Raw genomic sequence first — 17,358 nt, 5'->3', positions numbered from 1 at the left:
CTGTGGGAGGCCAGTGCAGGAGTATCACTTGAGGTCAGGAGTTTAAGACCAGCCTGGCCAACATGGTTAAACCCCATCTCTACTAAAATTACAAATATTAGCCAGGTGTGGAGATGGGCGCCTGTAACCCCAGCTACTTGGGGGACTGAGGCAGGAGAATCATTTGTACCCCAGAGGCAGAGGTTGCAGTGAGCCAAGATAGCACCACTACACTCCAGCATGGGTGACAGAGCAAGACTTTGTCTCAAGACAGATAGATAGATAGAGAAATAATAAATAAATAAATAAGCAGGCCAGCATGGTGATATGCACGTATAGTCCTAGGTAGTCAGTAGGCTGAGACGGAAGGGTTTGAGCCCAGGAAAAGTTCAAGGCTTCAGAGAGCTGTGATCATGTCATGGCACTCCATCCTGGGCTAAAGAGTGAAACCCTGTCTCAGAAAATAAATAAATAAATAAATAAATTCGTATTTTAAAATTCTCGCAAAGAGAAAACTCCTATGAATTCCATCAAATATTTGAGAAAGAAACAATAGTGGTTCATAAAAACACTTCAGGAGAAAAGAGAAAGAGAAAATACTGAACAACCCATTTTACAAGACCAGTACAAACACAGAGTAGAACCTTTATTTTGAACATTTCTTATTTCTTATACATTTAAAGTTATGAATTCCCTCTAACACTATTTTAGCTAAATCTCACAAGTTCTGATAAGTCATATTATTATCTTCATTCAGAATATTTTATATTCCCAACATGCTTTCTTCTTTGGCCTAAAGTCATTTAAAAGTCATTGCAGTGGACCTTGGCTTTAGAGCACAATGTCTTAAAAGGGACCAGATTTACCCTCCTGCCTGAATCAATTTTAAAAAAAGAAAAAACATACAAGATTCTCAAGAAATACGACATTGAAAAACCAAAGAGAATGATTCTTGAGATGGAAAACAAATGAGGTGAACCCTCTGATCACCCATTTCCAGATGTGACACACAGGGGAAATCCTCAGTTGAGGAGCCAAAGCTGAGGATTCAGGAAGATCAAAGTGGTTAGAATTTGCAGGGTAAAGTACTGGACAGGAGACGGTTACATAGAGAAAACTGCAGAATGTGCAGATCTCTCTCAAGCATTCAATCAAATATTGATCAGAGAATGCGTTGTAAGAAAACCAGAGAAAGAACCACCCGAAGCCTTGAGGGGGAATATCCTCCCAGTTACAAAGGACCTAGAATAATCTACCAGCCAGAGTGGAAAACCTCCATAAGTAATGGGACACAGTAGAGAAGAATTTTGCCTCAGAAGGGAAGAAAATTAGCCACAGACTATATTTTGCTAGTCTTTATGGTTTCCACAGCTTCTCATATCTCTAAAATTTGTTTCCATTTTTTAAAACAGCTGCTTTAGCAGGAGTGTTAGCCTTCTGTGACTTACTGCATTCTACCTAGAAGAGGAACCTCTAGCATAACCTTGATACCAAAGCCCTGTAAGAACATTTTTCAAAAAAAGACAATATTATTCATAAACATAGATGCAAACATCTTCAATATTAGGCAAACCTAATCAAAAAAAGTTAATACTTTATGACCAAGTCAAGTTTATCCCAGAAAACCTAAAGTTGCTTTAACTTTCAAAAACCATTGTAATTTATCAAGTTTCAGAAGGCCTCTCAATTCTGAAAGAAATGGTTTTGTCTGCATTGCTTGGAACCAAAAGGCTATATATGTTTAATATGTTGATTGCCTTTTACAGTTTTCTAGTAAGTGTTATTTCTAGCACTAAATGATTTTTCTAATTAGTATTGTGCTTTTGAATAATTTGCCTTAGATTAGCTTCAAATACTTTATTTGAAAGTCTGCTACTTAGTATAGTTAAGTCAACCAATACTTTATTTCTGATCAAACTAACAGCAAACAATTAAAATATATAATCAACAGAAGATTGATTTCCCCGTATAACAATGAAGTGCCTTCATTTATTAGAATATAACCAACCCTGCCAACCTGATTAGCAACTTTGATCGCTGCCCATTTTCCTAAAAACCTAATTTGAGTATTATTTTAGGAGAAGTGAAAAATGTTTATTATAATTTGATAATTCTAATTCCCATAATCCCACTTCCAACAGAAAATATCAAATAAAACTTTTCACAAAATACCTCCAAATTTTATAGAAAGTCAATGGGAATATAGAATTCCCTTTCAAGAATAAGACTTACAAACAACTAAAATATACATGAGTATATTGTGTATACCTTCATTCATTAAAATATTAAACCTATACCAGCTCTTCTTTATCACTTACCTCTTTGCTTGGTGACTGAATACAAGTGTCTTTTATTTTGCGTGTTGAATTAGGCACTGATTTTGTAGAATTTGTACTAAAATCATTGGCAAGACCTAAAACAAAAGTATGAAATTTTCAAAAACAAGATATAGTGTAATATCTATTAGTCACAATTAAAAGTAGGTGTATATGACATGTGAAGAACCATCTGTTGACTCACTGACCACAATTAGCTTAAATCAAGTAGAGACCTCAATTCAATATTCAAATGTTCCTGAGAAGCATCAGGAAATGAGAAAAGCAAACAAAACACCTGAAGTATCAATATATGCCAGCTCTTCTTTCAGAGCTTGTATAGAAAACATTCTTTTCTATCATCTGCCCCTATTTCTTTGGCTGGCTTATTCTCTTATTCCAATACCTGCTGATGCTAATCAGCACTTGGAAAAGTTTTTGCTGTAATTTATGACTTCCTTAAACAGATATGTAAATCACCAAAGATTATCTCAAATTCTCCAGCAATTCCAAGAATTCTACACATCTATTTTCATTATATATTTTTTCTGGCTAGATGCAGTGGCTTATGCCTGTAATCCCAACACTTTGGGAGGCTGAAGAGGGCAGATCACTGGAGGGCAGGAGTTCGAGACCAGACTAGCCAACATGGTGAAACCTGGTCTCTACTAAAAAATACAAAAATTAGCCAGGCGTGGTGGCACACACCTGTAATCCCAGCTACTTGGAAGGCTGAGGCACAAGAATCACTTGAACCTGGGAGGCAAAGGTTGCAGTGAGTTGAGATAGCACCACTGTACTACAGCTTGGGTGACACAGCAGGACTATGTCTCAATAAATAAATAAATAATAAAATACTTTTTCTTGTGTATGATAATTATGTATGGACTTCCAGATTACAGTAATCTAATGTGAACTAAACGGGATGACAAATTATTGTCAAATTATTATTTTTTGTCAGTATTATCCTAAGTATACCAGAAGGTACACAAAGGATTGCATATGAACTCAAAATACCAGGGAAAATATTTTCCATATATTTAAACCCTAGAACATATTTGCTGCATTTGATATTAATTACCATGACAAATTCATATTTTCATCCATCTAACCCTTAAATTCCATCTTGAAATGAAGCCTTACTTTTTTCTTCAAAACAGTCTTGTAAGATTTCCAGAACATTCTGGCCTTGCTCTGTGTTAACGTCATGTGCCCTAATAAAGAAAGGAAAAATACAGCCTATCATTTTCAGAAGATATTTCTTTATATTACCATCTATTTGAAAATTCCACATCTCATTATAAAATATAAATTTACTTAATATGTAAAATATCTTTACTATTTGAAGACAAAACAAGTACTTGAGGGTCTATACGTTCCCTCAAGTGAACTCTTTCCTTCCTAATAAGAATTAGTATATCATAATATACATTAACAATTAATATTTCTTAGTTGAACAGCCATGTCTAAAGCTGTTTTAGATTACTGCTGTATCTCAAAAACACAAATTTTTTTGAATGAATCCAATCAGTCCTGAAATGCTTCTTTAACAGACTTTACAGTCACATCTCCAAGTAACATATTCCTCCCTATAAATTCTCAAATGCATTTCTAATTCAGTATCATTGATTAATCTTAACAGTTTATGAATCAGTATAAATTTTAATTAAAAATTATATTGAGCTTGTAGATTCACAGCCAGCTATACAACATAATACAGACCCCTTGTTCACTTTACCTAGTTCTCCTCAGTGCTAATATTTTGCAAAACTATAGCATATTATCACAATCAGGATACTGATATTGATACAATCTACCAATGCTATTGTGACTTCTCCAGTTCTACATGTACTCATTTCTGAATATACTCATGTTTGTGTGTATATATACAAAATGTATCACATCTGTAGGTGCAGATAAAACAACCAGAGTCAAGATACTGAATAGTTCCATCATCACAAAGATCCTCTATTGTCCTTTTGTAATCCTAACCACCTTTCTCTCATCTCCTTCCTGCCTCCTCTCATTCCTAACCTCTGGCAACCACTAATCTGTCCTCCATTTCTAAAACTCTGTCATGTGGAAACAATTATATGTAAATAGAATCATACAACATGTATCCTCTTGCCTTGGCTTTTTTCACTCAACACAATTCTATGGAAATCAATCCAAGTTGAATGTATCAATATTTCATTGCTTTTTAGAGTCAAGTAATGTTCCATGCTATGTGTGTACCACAGTGTTTAACCATTTACCTGTTGAAGAACATCTGGATTTCAATCAGTATAAAATTGACATGCATCTCTAACAGAGTGGACAAACTTTTGCTTAAAGGGCCAGATGGTAAATATTTTAGGCTTGTAAACCATAGTCTCTGTCACAACCAGTCGACTCTCCCATTCTAGCCCAAAAGCAACCACAGACAGTATGTAAACAAAGAGGCATGGCTGTGTTCCAATAAAATTGAAATAAAACCTGTGACAAAACATTTGGCTGGCCTATCAGCCAGAGTTTACTGATCCCTGATCTACAACATTCCTATTATTGAGAGCTGGAAAAGTACTATATATGCAGTAATTAAAAACTGTGAGCCACAGTGCATTATCAGGTCATCCATCATAAAGTTTTATAACTGAAAGATCTCAGAAATCATCCAGTCCAATAATTATCATCCAAATAGATGCGTAAAGTTACTTTTGGAGCTTTGCAGAAATACACATAATTGGTCACTTCCCACAAACCAATTTAATTAGATTTCCTAGGGTGATGGAGATAATTCTGATGTGCAAATCTAGTTAAAAACCCCTAGCTGAATCCTATGCCCTCATTTTGCAGATAGGCAAACTGAAACCCAAAATGGTCAAATGGCCTACCTCAGTTTGTAAACCTAAGTAGTATTAGTGGCCGGTTTTCTACCAGAATATATACAGGTGACTATTATAAATTCTGGCCTTGACATCACCCCAAAATACCACCTACAGGTGCATATATTACACAGCTATAAATACACTCCTGCTATTACCTGTTTCAAGGATGAGATCCAAAAAGATCGGATTTGCCAAGGTGATAATGCAGAGTCACTATTAGAACGCAGGTCACATTAGGCAACAGCTTTTTCAAAATTTATCAAATTCGTCTTTTCTTCCCCTTTGTCATTATTACCTTAGCATAAAAGCACCTCCACCATGTGTAGATTACTACAACCCCCTCCTTAAGCTACTTTGTAAACATCAAACATCTTTGCTTTTTTAAATGTGTGTGTGTGTGTGTTTACATCAGATAGCCCTTATTCCACAGAAGATTTAGGAGAGCTTATTCAAGCCTATAATAGATGCCTAAAGCCTAACATACCCATTTTATGGCTCAATCCAACTCATATGGTCTTGTTTTCCACTTCTACCCAACATATTCAACCTTCTTAAATCAGGTCTCTCTGCTACTGACAAATATATGTATTCCTACTTTGGTTCCTTCGTTAAGTTACTTTCTATGTCTGGAATATACTTTATCTTAGTCTTTAAATACCTGTTCAAGGTCCACCAAAGTTACACTACAACTTTAAAGCTTTTCTTAATATCAACAACACACAAATCCCTAATTTCTCACATGGCTGTCTATACTGCAAGTTAATGCCTAATTATATATAGGCCTACTCTCTATGATACACAAGTCATTACTTCAGTATTGCAAGTAATAATTTTTGTCCATTAAATTATTTCACAAATGTACATATACATTTTCCCAACAGAAATCTAAGCTTCTTGTAAACAAAAGAACATACTTCTGTGCCCCATTGGACCTACTAAAATCACAGCTCAATAAACATGATGTTATTCATAATAACATCTTCACTTTTAAAAACATGCTTTTCATCCTATTACTAGTAAATATTTAACTAGAAAATTTACTTTTTACAGGTTTTACAACTAAAAGAAGAACCAAAACAACCCAAATAAGCACTCAACAAATAAATGCATGACAGCATGTACTATTTTTCTTTTTGCCCTACTGAATAAGCTACATCTTTCTAATTTTACCATTTGATTCATTCTACAAAATGCTTTTCCCATGGCAGTCACTTAGTCAGAACTGAGACTCCCTCTTCCTGGTTCCACTATTTTATCAGGTGAATTTCTTTTTTCACAGCCACAAAGTCATTGCACTGCTTGCATTAACATTCCCCTGGTAGTATAAGACGACTACCCTTAATCAGTGGGCACAGAAATCATTATATTAGTCAGAGACGATAGTTTTTCCTTTCTGCATTTAAAAATCTATTAACGATGAGAATAAAAATAATCTTAAAAGCTTAAGTACATAAATCACCTGGAAGGTCGACAAAATCTTCTTCTGTAGCCATTTTTGAGATGATCCTGAAAGAAAAGTAAATCATCAATTTGGTTTCTTTAAGATAGAGTCGAGTAAAACTTATTTTCAAAGTAACTTCATCCAGTATGGGCATGCTATACACCAAACATCTCCTAAGGGCTCAAAACAATTTTGAGGTTATGTTATGACATAACATAGGTTATGACAGGCATTTAAAAACTGAACTGCAGGCATCTGGTAAGCTTTATTCCGCTTCTCTCCCCACAGTGAGAATGGCTTTATTGCTTTCTTCTGATTATATATAATGTAAACAATATATGTGCTCATAGTAAAAAGTATAGATTATATTATTCTTTCATACAACTCTTTATGTTTATACGTATAACGTCACATAATGGGAGATCATCGAAGCTGAAGATTTTCTTAGAAGGGGAGATAAATTAGAAAAGAAATGATACGGGTTTTTATATAGTAACCATAACCAAAGTATGAAATATAGAATAGTGAACACCAAAGAAGTCCAGAAATATGTAAACAAAATGAGTTGTCGCCCCCATTAGTCATTCACAGCTTGTACCTTTTAACTGATAGCTGTCTTTCAGAAGAGTTTGTCAATAACTGATGCTCCATAAATCAGCCTGAAGAACTGCATAAAAGGCCACGATTTTGACAGAAGAACTGAAAACGTCAAATTATTTCGAGACGTACTTGTTACATAATCTGTTTCTCCCAACTACCAAGTGTGACGCAAAGGCACACTTTTAAGAAGTTTCAATACTTCTACCATGGGGAGAAAAGTTATTTGGAGGCCTAGGAACTGGAGCTAGACTAAAAAGCAGAAGCCAAGATCGCGCCACTGCACTCCAGCCTGGGGGACAGAGCAAGACTCCGTCTCAAAAACAAAAACAAAAAAAAACCAGCAGAAATCACAAGCACCTCTCAAGAGTAAGACGTAGGCACAGACGAAATGACGACACGAAAACTTAAGAAATAATAAAAGTACAGTAAATTAACTCCGGTTATCGACACACGATCACACTTGATTTCAAAAATTCCTGCGGCTTTCCCACTGAAATCCCTCAGAGACCACAGCCCCAGCCTAGCATTTCCTTCTCCCCAGCCTCGGGCGCCCGTGCCCCAGCCAGCCGCTCAACCACTCGCCTGGAGCGGGGGGCCTGCACTTACCAGACCGGACGCAGCCATGTTCCGGCCCCGCTGAGCCAGCGCAAGTGTCTAGGTGGAAGCCCACACGGACCACAGCTCCAGGAAGCAGAGCAAGAAACGAATCGCCGGAATGCCAGGCCGCGGCCAAGCAATAACCTTAAGTCTCAGGCGACTGCCGCGAGAGCTGCGATCCGGAAGGCGCGCGCTAACAACACTTCCCCGCCATTGGCTCCGCCCTCAACAAACAAGAACGCTTGGCCTGTGCTTGGGTTTGAACCCGGAGACACATGCGCAAAACGGGCCGCGCCGTCCAATAGGAAGCAAGCCGTTAGTGGGCTCGCCCCTTCAGGCTCCAGGCCAACGGCCCTCCAGCCTGCAGACCCACCCGCCCGCCCTACCTCTAGCCGCTCTGCTCTTCCCACCTCCCTTTCTCAGCGCCGCGCCCGGGACAGGCGCGAGACTGGGCTTTTATTTGGAAGGCGCGATCCTGGGAACCGCTCCTTGTGCCCAATGTAAAACTTCTCAACAGTTCTATTAAGGAATAATAAGTAATACTTGGAAGGATGAGAGGTAGAAATTGCAGACGACTTTTTTTTTAATAGAATCTTTTTTTGAAGAGATTTTTCTAATGCAGATTCGTCAGCCACGCCCAGCCCATCTAACCATCATCTCTGAAAATAATTGAATAATTATGTATAATAATGGTGATGATGGCTTGTATTCTTTTTCAAGTATGTGGGCGATATTTTTATGATGCATTGCCAACAAATGACCCACGTAAATATCTATCATTTAAGTATGATGCACTGAAAAGAATTCTAATACAGAATCCTGAAACCTGCCAGCCATTGACTAGCTATGTTATGGAGGGCAAAATTGCGGCACCATTCTGGGTGTTTCCATAGTGATAGAATGGAAGTCTAAATTAGACGCTCTGAAGACTTCTCACCCGACCAGTGTAGGATTCTATGAAGCTGTATCTTATTTTATTATTTAATTTAAAATTACAAGAAAATTCTAATCAGAAAATAGTTTACTAATTGAATAAATACATTAATCAGGAGTTGAGCTAATAGATTTTTAAAACGTGTAGTGCTTTAACAAATGCTGTCACCTATGAAGGCCAATTTTTTTATTTTATTTATTTTTTTGATAGAAAAAAAGGAACTATGATCTCTGACTGAAATTAGGCCTGGATTGCACTCCATTCCATTAATTCTGCCATTATGGGCAACTAAGTTATCTGTTCCTTAATTCTCTTGTCTACAAAATGAGAATACTATTAAAGTGGTTGAGATGTTGTAATTGAATAATTCCTGTTAAGATCTAAGCACAATGTTTGGAACATAGTAAGAATTCAATAATAAAGCTATTGGAATCATTATGGAGACTTTTTTACTATGTTTGGCAGTTTTGCCAATCAGTCCAACTTATAATTTGGTGATGTCACATTTGGAATAGATAATAATAAACACTAACATTTATTGACTGCATACTCTATGCCCAGTTCTGAAATGCTTTGCATGCATTGAAGAGAACAATTAATATTCCTGTTTTATAAACAAGGGCACTGAAACACAGAGAGGTAAGTGTCTTACCCAAGATCACATCACCACTAAATGGTAGGATGGGATATTATCCCAAGAATTCTCACTCCACAACTGAGCTCTTAATCACTACACTCTTTGCCTCTGGGTAAGAAATTTTAGCAAGCATGATTATAGATGTAAAGTCCCACATGTAAAATTATATCCTCCTGCTTCCACTGGAAACTAAGTCCCACACTTATTTTGAGAAATTTGGAATGCAATGGCTTGTGCTGCTGCAGAAAGCAGGCCACAGAGGGCGCTGAGGATTAACTGTTCTAAAGAAAATAGAGCAGTACTCTTATAAAAACAGTTGTGGAGACTCCACAGTTTCCAGACAAACGTTTTACTTCCATATGTACTTGTTGTAGTACTTAATAGCCCACCATGGTTTTAGTATCCTAAAATAGGATTGCTAATTAATGGGGGGAGTAATATTTATTTAAAAACCCAAGTTTGTCATTATAAATCTCCCCCCAAAATACATCAAAGATTACTTCTTATGAACTGCTATGACAATCTTGAAGTTTTCTTTCACAGCTACTTACCTAGTTAAGGGGTGTGTGTGCCTGTGTGTATTTACATATCAGTATATGGAAGTATTAACATATACATAATTAGATGTGTATATGGGAACATAAAGTATCCAGAAATTTGGCTTGAAAGAGAATTAAAAAAAACTTTTCATTACTTATGGTTTTAGGTACATAATTTAAAGTTTGTAAATCTTGAAACTATTTCAAAGAATATTTTGTTTTAGATCTTTGATTTCCATCAAATAACTATGGTATGGGTATTTACTACCAAAGTGTCTTCCATTAAGTGTTAGCACAAAAATATTCACAACTGAACTAACACTTAAAAACTAGTCTGTATTCATTCCCACCCCACAGCTTAACATGCGCATCTGTCCTGGTGAGTGGATAAACAAATGTACCTCAATGCAGTGAAATACTCTTCAGCAATAAAAGCAAACTACTGATATACAATATGGATGAATCTTGAAAGCACTGTACTAAGTGAAAGAAGCTGGACAGCAATGACTGTATGAAAAGAAATCAAATCGCTGGTTACCAGGGTTTGAGGAGGGTGGGGGAAAAAAGACTGTAAAGGAATAAGAGGGAACTTTTTGCGGTGCTGAATATATTCTATGTCTTGATTACAATGGTAGTTACATGGCTATATCTATTTGTCAAAATTCCTAGTTAGAACTGTGCCCCTGAAAAAGGCGACCTTTTTTTTTTTTGAGAAAGGTCTTGCTTGGTTGCCCAGGCTGGAGTGCAGTGGCACAATCAAGGCCCACTGCAGCCTCTACCTGCTGGGCTAAAATGATTCTCCTGCCTCAGCCTCGTGAATACCTGGGACCACAGGCATGCACCACCACACCCTGCTAATTTTTTTTTTTTTTTATTTTTTGTAGAGATGGGATCTTCCTATGTTGCCCAAGCTGGTCCTGAACTCTTGGGCTCAAGTGATCCTCTGGCTTCTGCCTCCCAAATTGCTGGGTTACAGGCATGAGCCACCACACCTGGCCAAAATAGTGACTTTTACAGTAAATTATACCTCAGTAAATCTGTGAGAGCGATGATAAAAGAGAGAGAGAAAATGAGAGAGACTCAAAGGCACTGTATGGAAACCAAATGCAATGTGTAAACTTTGATTAGAGTCTAGTTCAAAACAAAGTAACTGTAAAGAGCATTAAGCAATAAGTGAAAATGAAAAAATTAATTTCCAGATGATATTAGAGAATTGTAAAGTTTTCTTAGGTATTATAATATGATTATGTTTATGTAATTTGTCCTTACTCTTAGGATATGCATATCAAAGTATTTAGGGGTAAAATGTCTTGTGATATACTTTGAAATTGTTAGTCATGAAGAGATTGAGATAGTTAAATACATATGGCAAAATATTAACAATTATTGAACCTAGTTCATTGGTGTGTTTATTAACAATACTCTTTCAGTTTCTCTGTATGTTTGAAATATTTCATAGAAAAATGATGGGGAAACTTGAACTTAATAAAATTGCTTAAGTTCTAAAAACTTTTGCAAAAACATTTATTATTTATTCTGCAAAAGTCAAAAGTGAAAATATTAGCAAATGACTATCATATAATTTTGTCAGAAAAATTACACATGAAAAATGAATTTCTTCTATAAAGTATAGCATAGTCACAATTATTTGCTAAGATAAAATAGATTTAGTTTTATTATTTTGGTTTTTTTTTATAATGTAATTTTTTTTCTTTTACTCCTTACTGCCAAATGTTGGTCCCTCTGTTAAGGAGATTCATTTAAGTATCCTTTTCTGATAAAAATTATCCTCCAATAGAAATGCTATCTATGCTATGTAGACCATAATGGAAAAGTTAATAAAATGTGCTTGCAATGTACAGGTAGGTGGCAGCAATGTTTACAAAATAGTTTTACCATGCTATGAGTTGTTAAGGTCTGCAATGCGTCATTAATTGTAAAGTGCTATATAAATTAACTGATCTTTACATTTCCTAAATTACCTTTGTGTCAACCATTGCTTATTAGTTATAGTTATATTCTATTATGTACACATTGTTTCTCTTAACTCAAGATCACAACAAATAACACTATTCTGTAGATCTCCATTCTGCATCCTATAAGATAGGATAGTTTACTTCTAGTCAACTTATTTTCTACTCACACAAAGGAAATTTTGTCATTGAAAACACATTAAGATTTTCAAAAGCTTAATAAAATGGTTCTGCATTATAATTTTACTCTTGAGAGGACTTAAATTACCCTGAGTGAAAATTGGCAAGTAATGTAGGATACTATTTTTAAATTTCAGGCAGTCATTGCTTTGCAAAGTAGTACAGGACCCTTAAAAAGACCATGTAAGCTGAAACCATGCAAACCGATCTTTGCTTGGGAAAAATTCTGATTGTTTCATGACCTTTAAAAAAAAATTATCAGCTGGAGGCGGTGGCTAACGCCTGTAATCCCAGCACTTTGGGAGACTGAGGCTGGCGGATCACCTGAGGTCAGGAGTTCAAGATCAGCCTGGCCAACGTGGCGAAACCCCGTCTCTACTAAAAATACAAAAATTAGCTGGGCGCAGTGGCTCACGCCTGTAATCCCAGCACTTTGGGAGGCCGAGGCAGGCGGATCACGAGGTCAGGAGATCGAGACCGTCCTGGCTAACATGGTGAAACCCTGTCTCTACTAAAAAATACAAAACAATTAGCCGAGCGTGGTGGCGGGTGCCTGTAGTCCCAGCTACTCGGGGGGCTGAGGCAGGAGAATGGCATGAACCCGGGAGGCGGAGCTTGCAGTGAGCCGAGATCGTGCCACTGCACTCCAGCCTGGGCAACAGAGCGAGACTCCGTCTCAAAAACAATAAAAATAAAGATACAAAAATTAGCCAGGAGTGGTGGTGTACGCCTGTAATCCCAGCTACTCGGGAGGCTGAGGCAGGAGAATTGCATGAACCTGGGAGAGAGGCTGCAGTGAGCCGAGATCACGCCACTGTACTGCAGCCTGGGAGACAGAGCGAGACTCAGCCTCAAAAAAAAAAAAAAAAAAAAAAAATTATCAAAATATTAACATGTCTCTTGCTGTCAGTTATAAATTTATGGGGAAATGAAAAAATAGTAAAACTAATACTTATATAGCACATTGTAACTCAAAGCATTAGAAACATTGAGCATTAAAGTGCTTTAGTTCTCAGTTTTGTTTTCTCTTTTTTTATTTTTGGCTCCTGACAGGAAACATGCTTTAGTTCTTTGTTAAAAAAAAAAAAAAAAAGAAAGCTATCAAGAATAGTTTGAACAGTGCCTGCCTTCTCAGCTGTAACTTATGATACAGTGTGAGCATCTTTTGGTGAATTGTTATACTACTTGCTAAGCTTGGGTCATTTTAAATTAAGTATATGTGGCATAGGATATATAACATATTTGTAAATTCAAGTGTCTGTAGAAACTCATAAACAATAAAATACCAAAATGGTAACTTGCAGACAGTACCTAAAAGTAAGAGTTGTTTTGTTTTGTTTTGTTTTGTTTTGTTTTTTCCGGAGGCTCCATCATTCACCTAAAAGTAAGAGACAACAGGAAGATAAGCTAGAAGCAAAGACACAGGGCAGAAATGATGTGCTGTTGACCTAGAGAAAATCTGACTAATATTGAAAAGTGCGGCCAGGCACGGTGGCTCATGTCTATAATCCCAGCATTTTGAGAGGCCAAGGCAGCAGGATCACTTGAGGCCAGGAGTTCACAACCAGCCTGGGCAACATAGTGAGACCCAGTCTCAACAAAAAATCAAAAATTTAAAAATTTAGCCAGGTGTGATTGCATGTGACTAGTTTCAGTTTCTCAGGAGGCTGAGGTGGGAGGATTGCTTGCCCCATGGCACTCTGCCTAGGCAATAGAGCAAGACTCCTTCTCTTAAACTAAAAATAAAAATTTTAAAAGTGTTCATGTTGACAGAATGGAACTAGATTATGGGGCAACTTCAATGTCAGGATAACTTTTCACTTATCCTATGGACAATGGGGAACTGAGGTATAATCAGGGTTCTATTACATAAAAGAAAATTTGTAGCCAGGCGCGGTGGCTCACGCCTGTAATCCCAGCACTTTGGGAGGCTGAGGCAGGTGGATCACCTGAGGTCCGGAGTTTGAGACCAGCCTGACCAACGTGGCGAAACGCCATCTCTACTAAAAATACAAAAACAATTAGCCGGGTGTGGTGGCACATGCCTGTAATCCCAGCTACTCGGGAGGCTGAGGCAGGAGAATTGCTTGAACCCAGGAGACGGAGGCTGCAGTAAGCCGAGATCACACCACTGCACTCCAGACGAGGTGACAGAGCGAGATTCCATCTCAAAAAAAAAAAAAAGAACAATTTGTGATGGCTAGTTTTGGCAAAAAGGGATCTGCTACCTGCATTTAACAGCTCATAAAATTTTTGAGAGGATGAAGAAACAGTGTATTTTGGACTTTCAGGAATAATTCCCAAATGCACATTCAAGAACTAAGCCATTAAGAGGCAGCTGATGTTTCTACAGTTATAAAACAAATAGAAAAATTGGGAAGCTGACATTAATGCTTATGTCTCCAAGATCATACTGACATCATGCAATCAGGAAGCCACCACAATTACAAAGCTGCCACGTTATGGAAATCACTATAAGAATTAAAGAAAGAGGAAAGAAACACAAAAAATGGCTTGACAGTCAAAGACAGGTTTATTTTAGAGAAAACCCAAGGGGGCTTCTGGCCAAGTTAGGTCAGAGGCACACTCTCTTACAGACTAAGAGTTTTTAAGGATTCAGGGTGGGAGAGTTTATCAGAGAGGCTTGTACTGCTTCTGTGTCTCTTTGCTGTGCTTATCTGGGAGGAAGACTTGTGTGTCTGTTCCCATACATCTTTCTGCGCTGCAGGCATACTCCCCCGAGTCTGCTTTTAGCTTCCCTATCTTAGTGCACCTGAAGGGAAAGGAATGTGCTTGTTAAGGCCCACTGTTTTACTGGGGCCCATTGTATGAGGGTGAAGTTTGGCAGTTACCCAAGAGACATTCCCCCCACCTCCCTCTGTGCCCAAGCTGTCTTATCTGTTTTACTCTCTGCTCTTTCTGGCTGCTTGTAGTTAGAAGAGAAGTGATTTCCTTGAAATGCATGAGGCTAAGAAGGGAGCTGGAACTTAAAGTGGCAGTGTTTGAGATGATGGTGCTCCTGCTCTGTCAGTCACCACCAATAAGAATTCTCCAATGAGTCTGGGTATGGCGGCTCATGTTTAATTCCAGCACTTTGGGAGGCTGAGATAGGCAAATTTCTTGAGGCCAGGAGTTGGAGACCAGCCTGGCCAATATGGTGAAACCCCATCTCTACTAAAAATACAAAAATTAGCAAGGCCATCATTGTTACAGAAGTGATATTAGTAGCTCTGTCAGAACAGTTTAATTTGCTAACCCTTGTAACTTTCAGTACAAAGAGTTGCATCTGGGATGATAAGAGCTTTTCCTGTTACGTATTTTCAAACTATTTTTATAGTGGAAAATGTCACTTTTGTTACTGAGGAGTAGTTTTTGGATGCCAGGTAGATACAGGAAACTGGTTTTCATACTAGGTAACTCACAGAATAATGGTAGCTTATTCTATACTTATACAGTAGTGGTGGCACACTACTGTAATCCCAGCTACTTAGGTGGCTGAGGCATGAGACTCGCTTGAACTCGGGAGGCGGAGGTTACAGTGAGCCGAGATGGTGCCACTGCACTCCAGCCTGGAGGACACAGCTAGACTCTGTCTCAAAAAAAAAAAAAAAAAAAAAAAAAAGAATCCTCTCAGAGCAGAAAGCCTCCTTACTGCTTCTGGCTCCAGAGCCACACCTTACCTAAAATGATATGATGATATGCACAAGCAAACTGATGTCTGTGACTTGACTATCAACACCCATGAAGCTAGTGATCAGACATTGGGACTTCTGATAACTTTGCCACAGAAAAATTAGATGCCTACAGGCCATACACGCCTTTTTATTGGTTAGAAAAGCCAAAGGTTGCCTGGTGCAGTGGCTCACATCTGTTAATTCCAGCTACTCAGAAGGCTGAGGCAGGACGATTGCTTAAGCCCAGGAGTTTGAGACCAGCCTGGGCAACATAGCCAGACCTCCTCTCAATGAAGTTTAAAAAACAAACAAACAAACAAACAAAAACAAAGGCAGCATAAGAATGAACCCCGCCTCCCTTCTGCCTTGCCAATCATGTTGAATGCTTTTCAATCTTAGCTGCAAAGAAGTCTGAGAAATGTAGATTTTATCTTTTTAGCCTCTGCAATAAACAAAAGCACACTAGAAGGGTTTGGAATGATGGTAAGCACCAATCCACCTTATTCCCTAAGGAAGGCATGAAGGATGAGAAATAAAAGAGAAAACATAGACTTAACCTTTGTATACATTGAGTTTGAAATGGTTAAAACTGAATTCATTATCCCTCTACCACCCAAACTATCTCCCCACTCTGAATTTCCAGTTTCTATTAAAGCTACCATTATTCTGTGAGTTACCTAGTATGAAAACCAGTGTCCCGTATCTACCTGGCATCCAAAAACTACTTCTCAGTAACAAAAGTGATATTTTCCACTATAAAAATAGTTTGAAAATACATAACTAGGAAAAGCTTTTATCATCCCAGATGCAACTCTTTGTACTGAAAATTATAAGGGTTAGCAAATTAAACTGTTCTGACAGAGCTACTAATATCACTTCTGTAACAATGATTGCCCACCTTTTTTTTCTGTTTCAAAAGACTTAAGGGAAACATTTTCTGAGTAAAAATAGCTCACCGTATCATTAATTCTCAGGCAAAGGAGTAGGAAGCTCCCTCGGTATCGTATGTCTGATAATCTCTGGAGTTGTGGTATTACAATGTGCATTTTCTCCACTGAAAATGCTGCATGTCTGGGTGTGGTGGCTAATGCCTGTAAATCCCAGCGCTTTGGGAGGCCAAGGCGGACGGATCATTTAAGGTCAGGAGTTCAAGACCAGCCTGACCAACATGGTGAAATCTCATATCTACTAAAAATACAAAAATTTAGCCAGGTGTGGTGGTAAGCACCTGTCGTCCCAGCTACTCAGGAGGCTGAGGCAGGAGAATGGCATGAACCTGGGAGGCAGAGGTGGCAATGAGCTGAGATCATGCCACTGCACTCCGGTCTGGGCGACATAGCAAGACTCAGTCTCAAAAAAAGAAAAGAAAAAGAAAATGTGGCTTAACTCTATCAATAGTAATAAAAAATTTACTCATAATAAAGATTGTATTGGATTCATACCAGCCATTGATAAGCTATAAGTATTTCACACAGTGGTTAAAATTAAAGCTGTATTCTTCAGGTATGAGTTGCAAAAATAAATGTATTCAATTAAAATATCTTAGAAATATACTACCGCAAATTATAATGCATATGGCAATAAATCATCAATAAGTATTAAGCAAAACAAAGGTCAGAAAT

The 17,358-nt window shown here is 37.7% G+C and overlaps 1 protein-coding gene across 4 annotated transcripts in view; it reads right to left on the bottom strand.

Moving 5' to 3' along the window:
- The window catches only part of CENPC (centromere protein C), a 73,149-nt gene extending 65,065 nt beyond the window's left edge, over positions 1-8,084 (bottom strand). For 3 of the 4 annotated variants that reach the window (XR_008679465.2, XM_063705272.1, XM_055385869.2), the window contains exons 1-4: positions 7,809-8,049; positions 6,621-6,667; positions 3,438-3,508; positions 2,298-2,392 (exon numbers count right to left, since the gene is read on the bottom strand). Coding sequence is in view for 3 of the 4 variants with exons in the window: in XM_063705272.1 (XP_063561342.1) it covers positions 2,298-2,392; positions 3,438-3,508; positions 6,621-6,667; positions 7,809-7,826 (231 nt within the window). In the remaining variant the exon portion in view is untranslated. Of the gene's footprint in view, positions 1-2,297; positions 2,393-3,437; positions 3,509-6,620; positions 6,668-7,808 lie in introns of all 4 variants that reach the window. The other variant, XM_019026022.4, reaches the window with a different exon arrangement.
- Positions 8,085-17,358: the final 9,274 nt, after the last annotated feature.

This window comes from Gorilla gorilla, chromosome 3, assembly GCF_029281585.2.
Source record: "Gorilla gorilla gorilla isolate KB3781 chromosome 3, NHGRI_mGorGor1-v2.1_pri, whole genome shotgun sequence".
In the NCBI taxonomy this organism is placed as follows: domain Eukaryota; kingdom Metazoa; phylum Chordata; class Mammalia; order Primates; family Hominidae; genus Gorilla; species Gorilla gorilla.
This window is presented reverse-complemented; position numbering and strand designations above follow the sequence as displayed.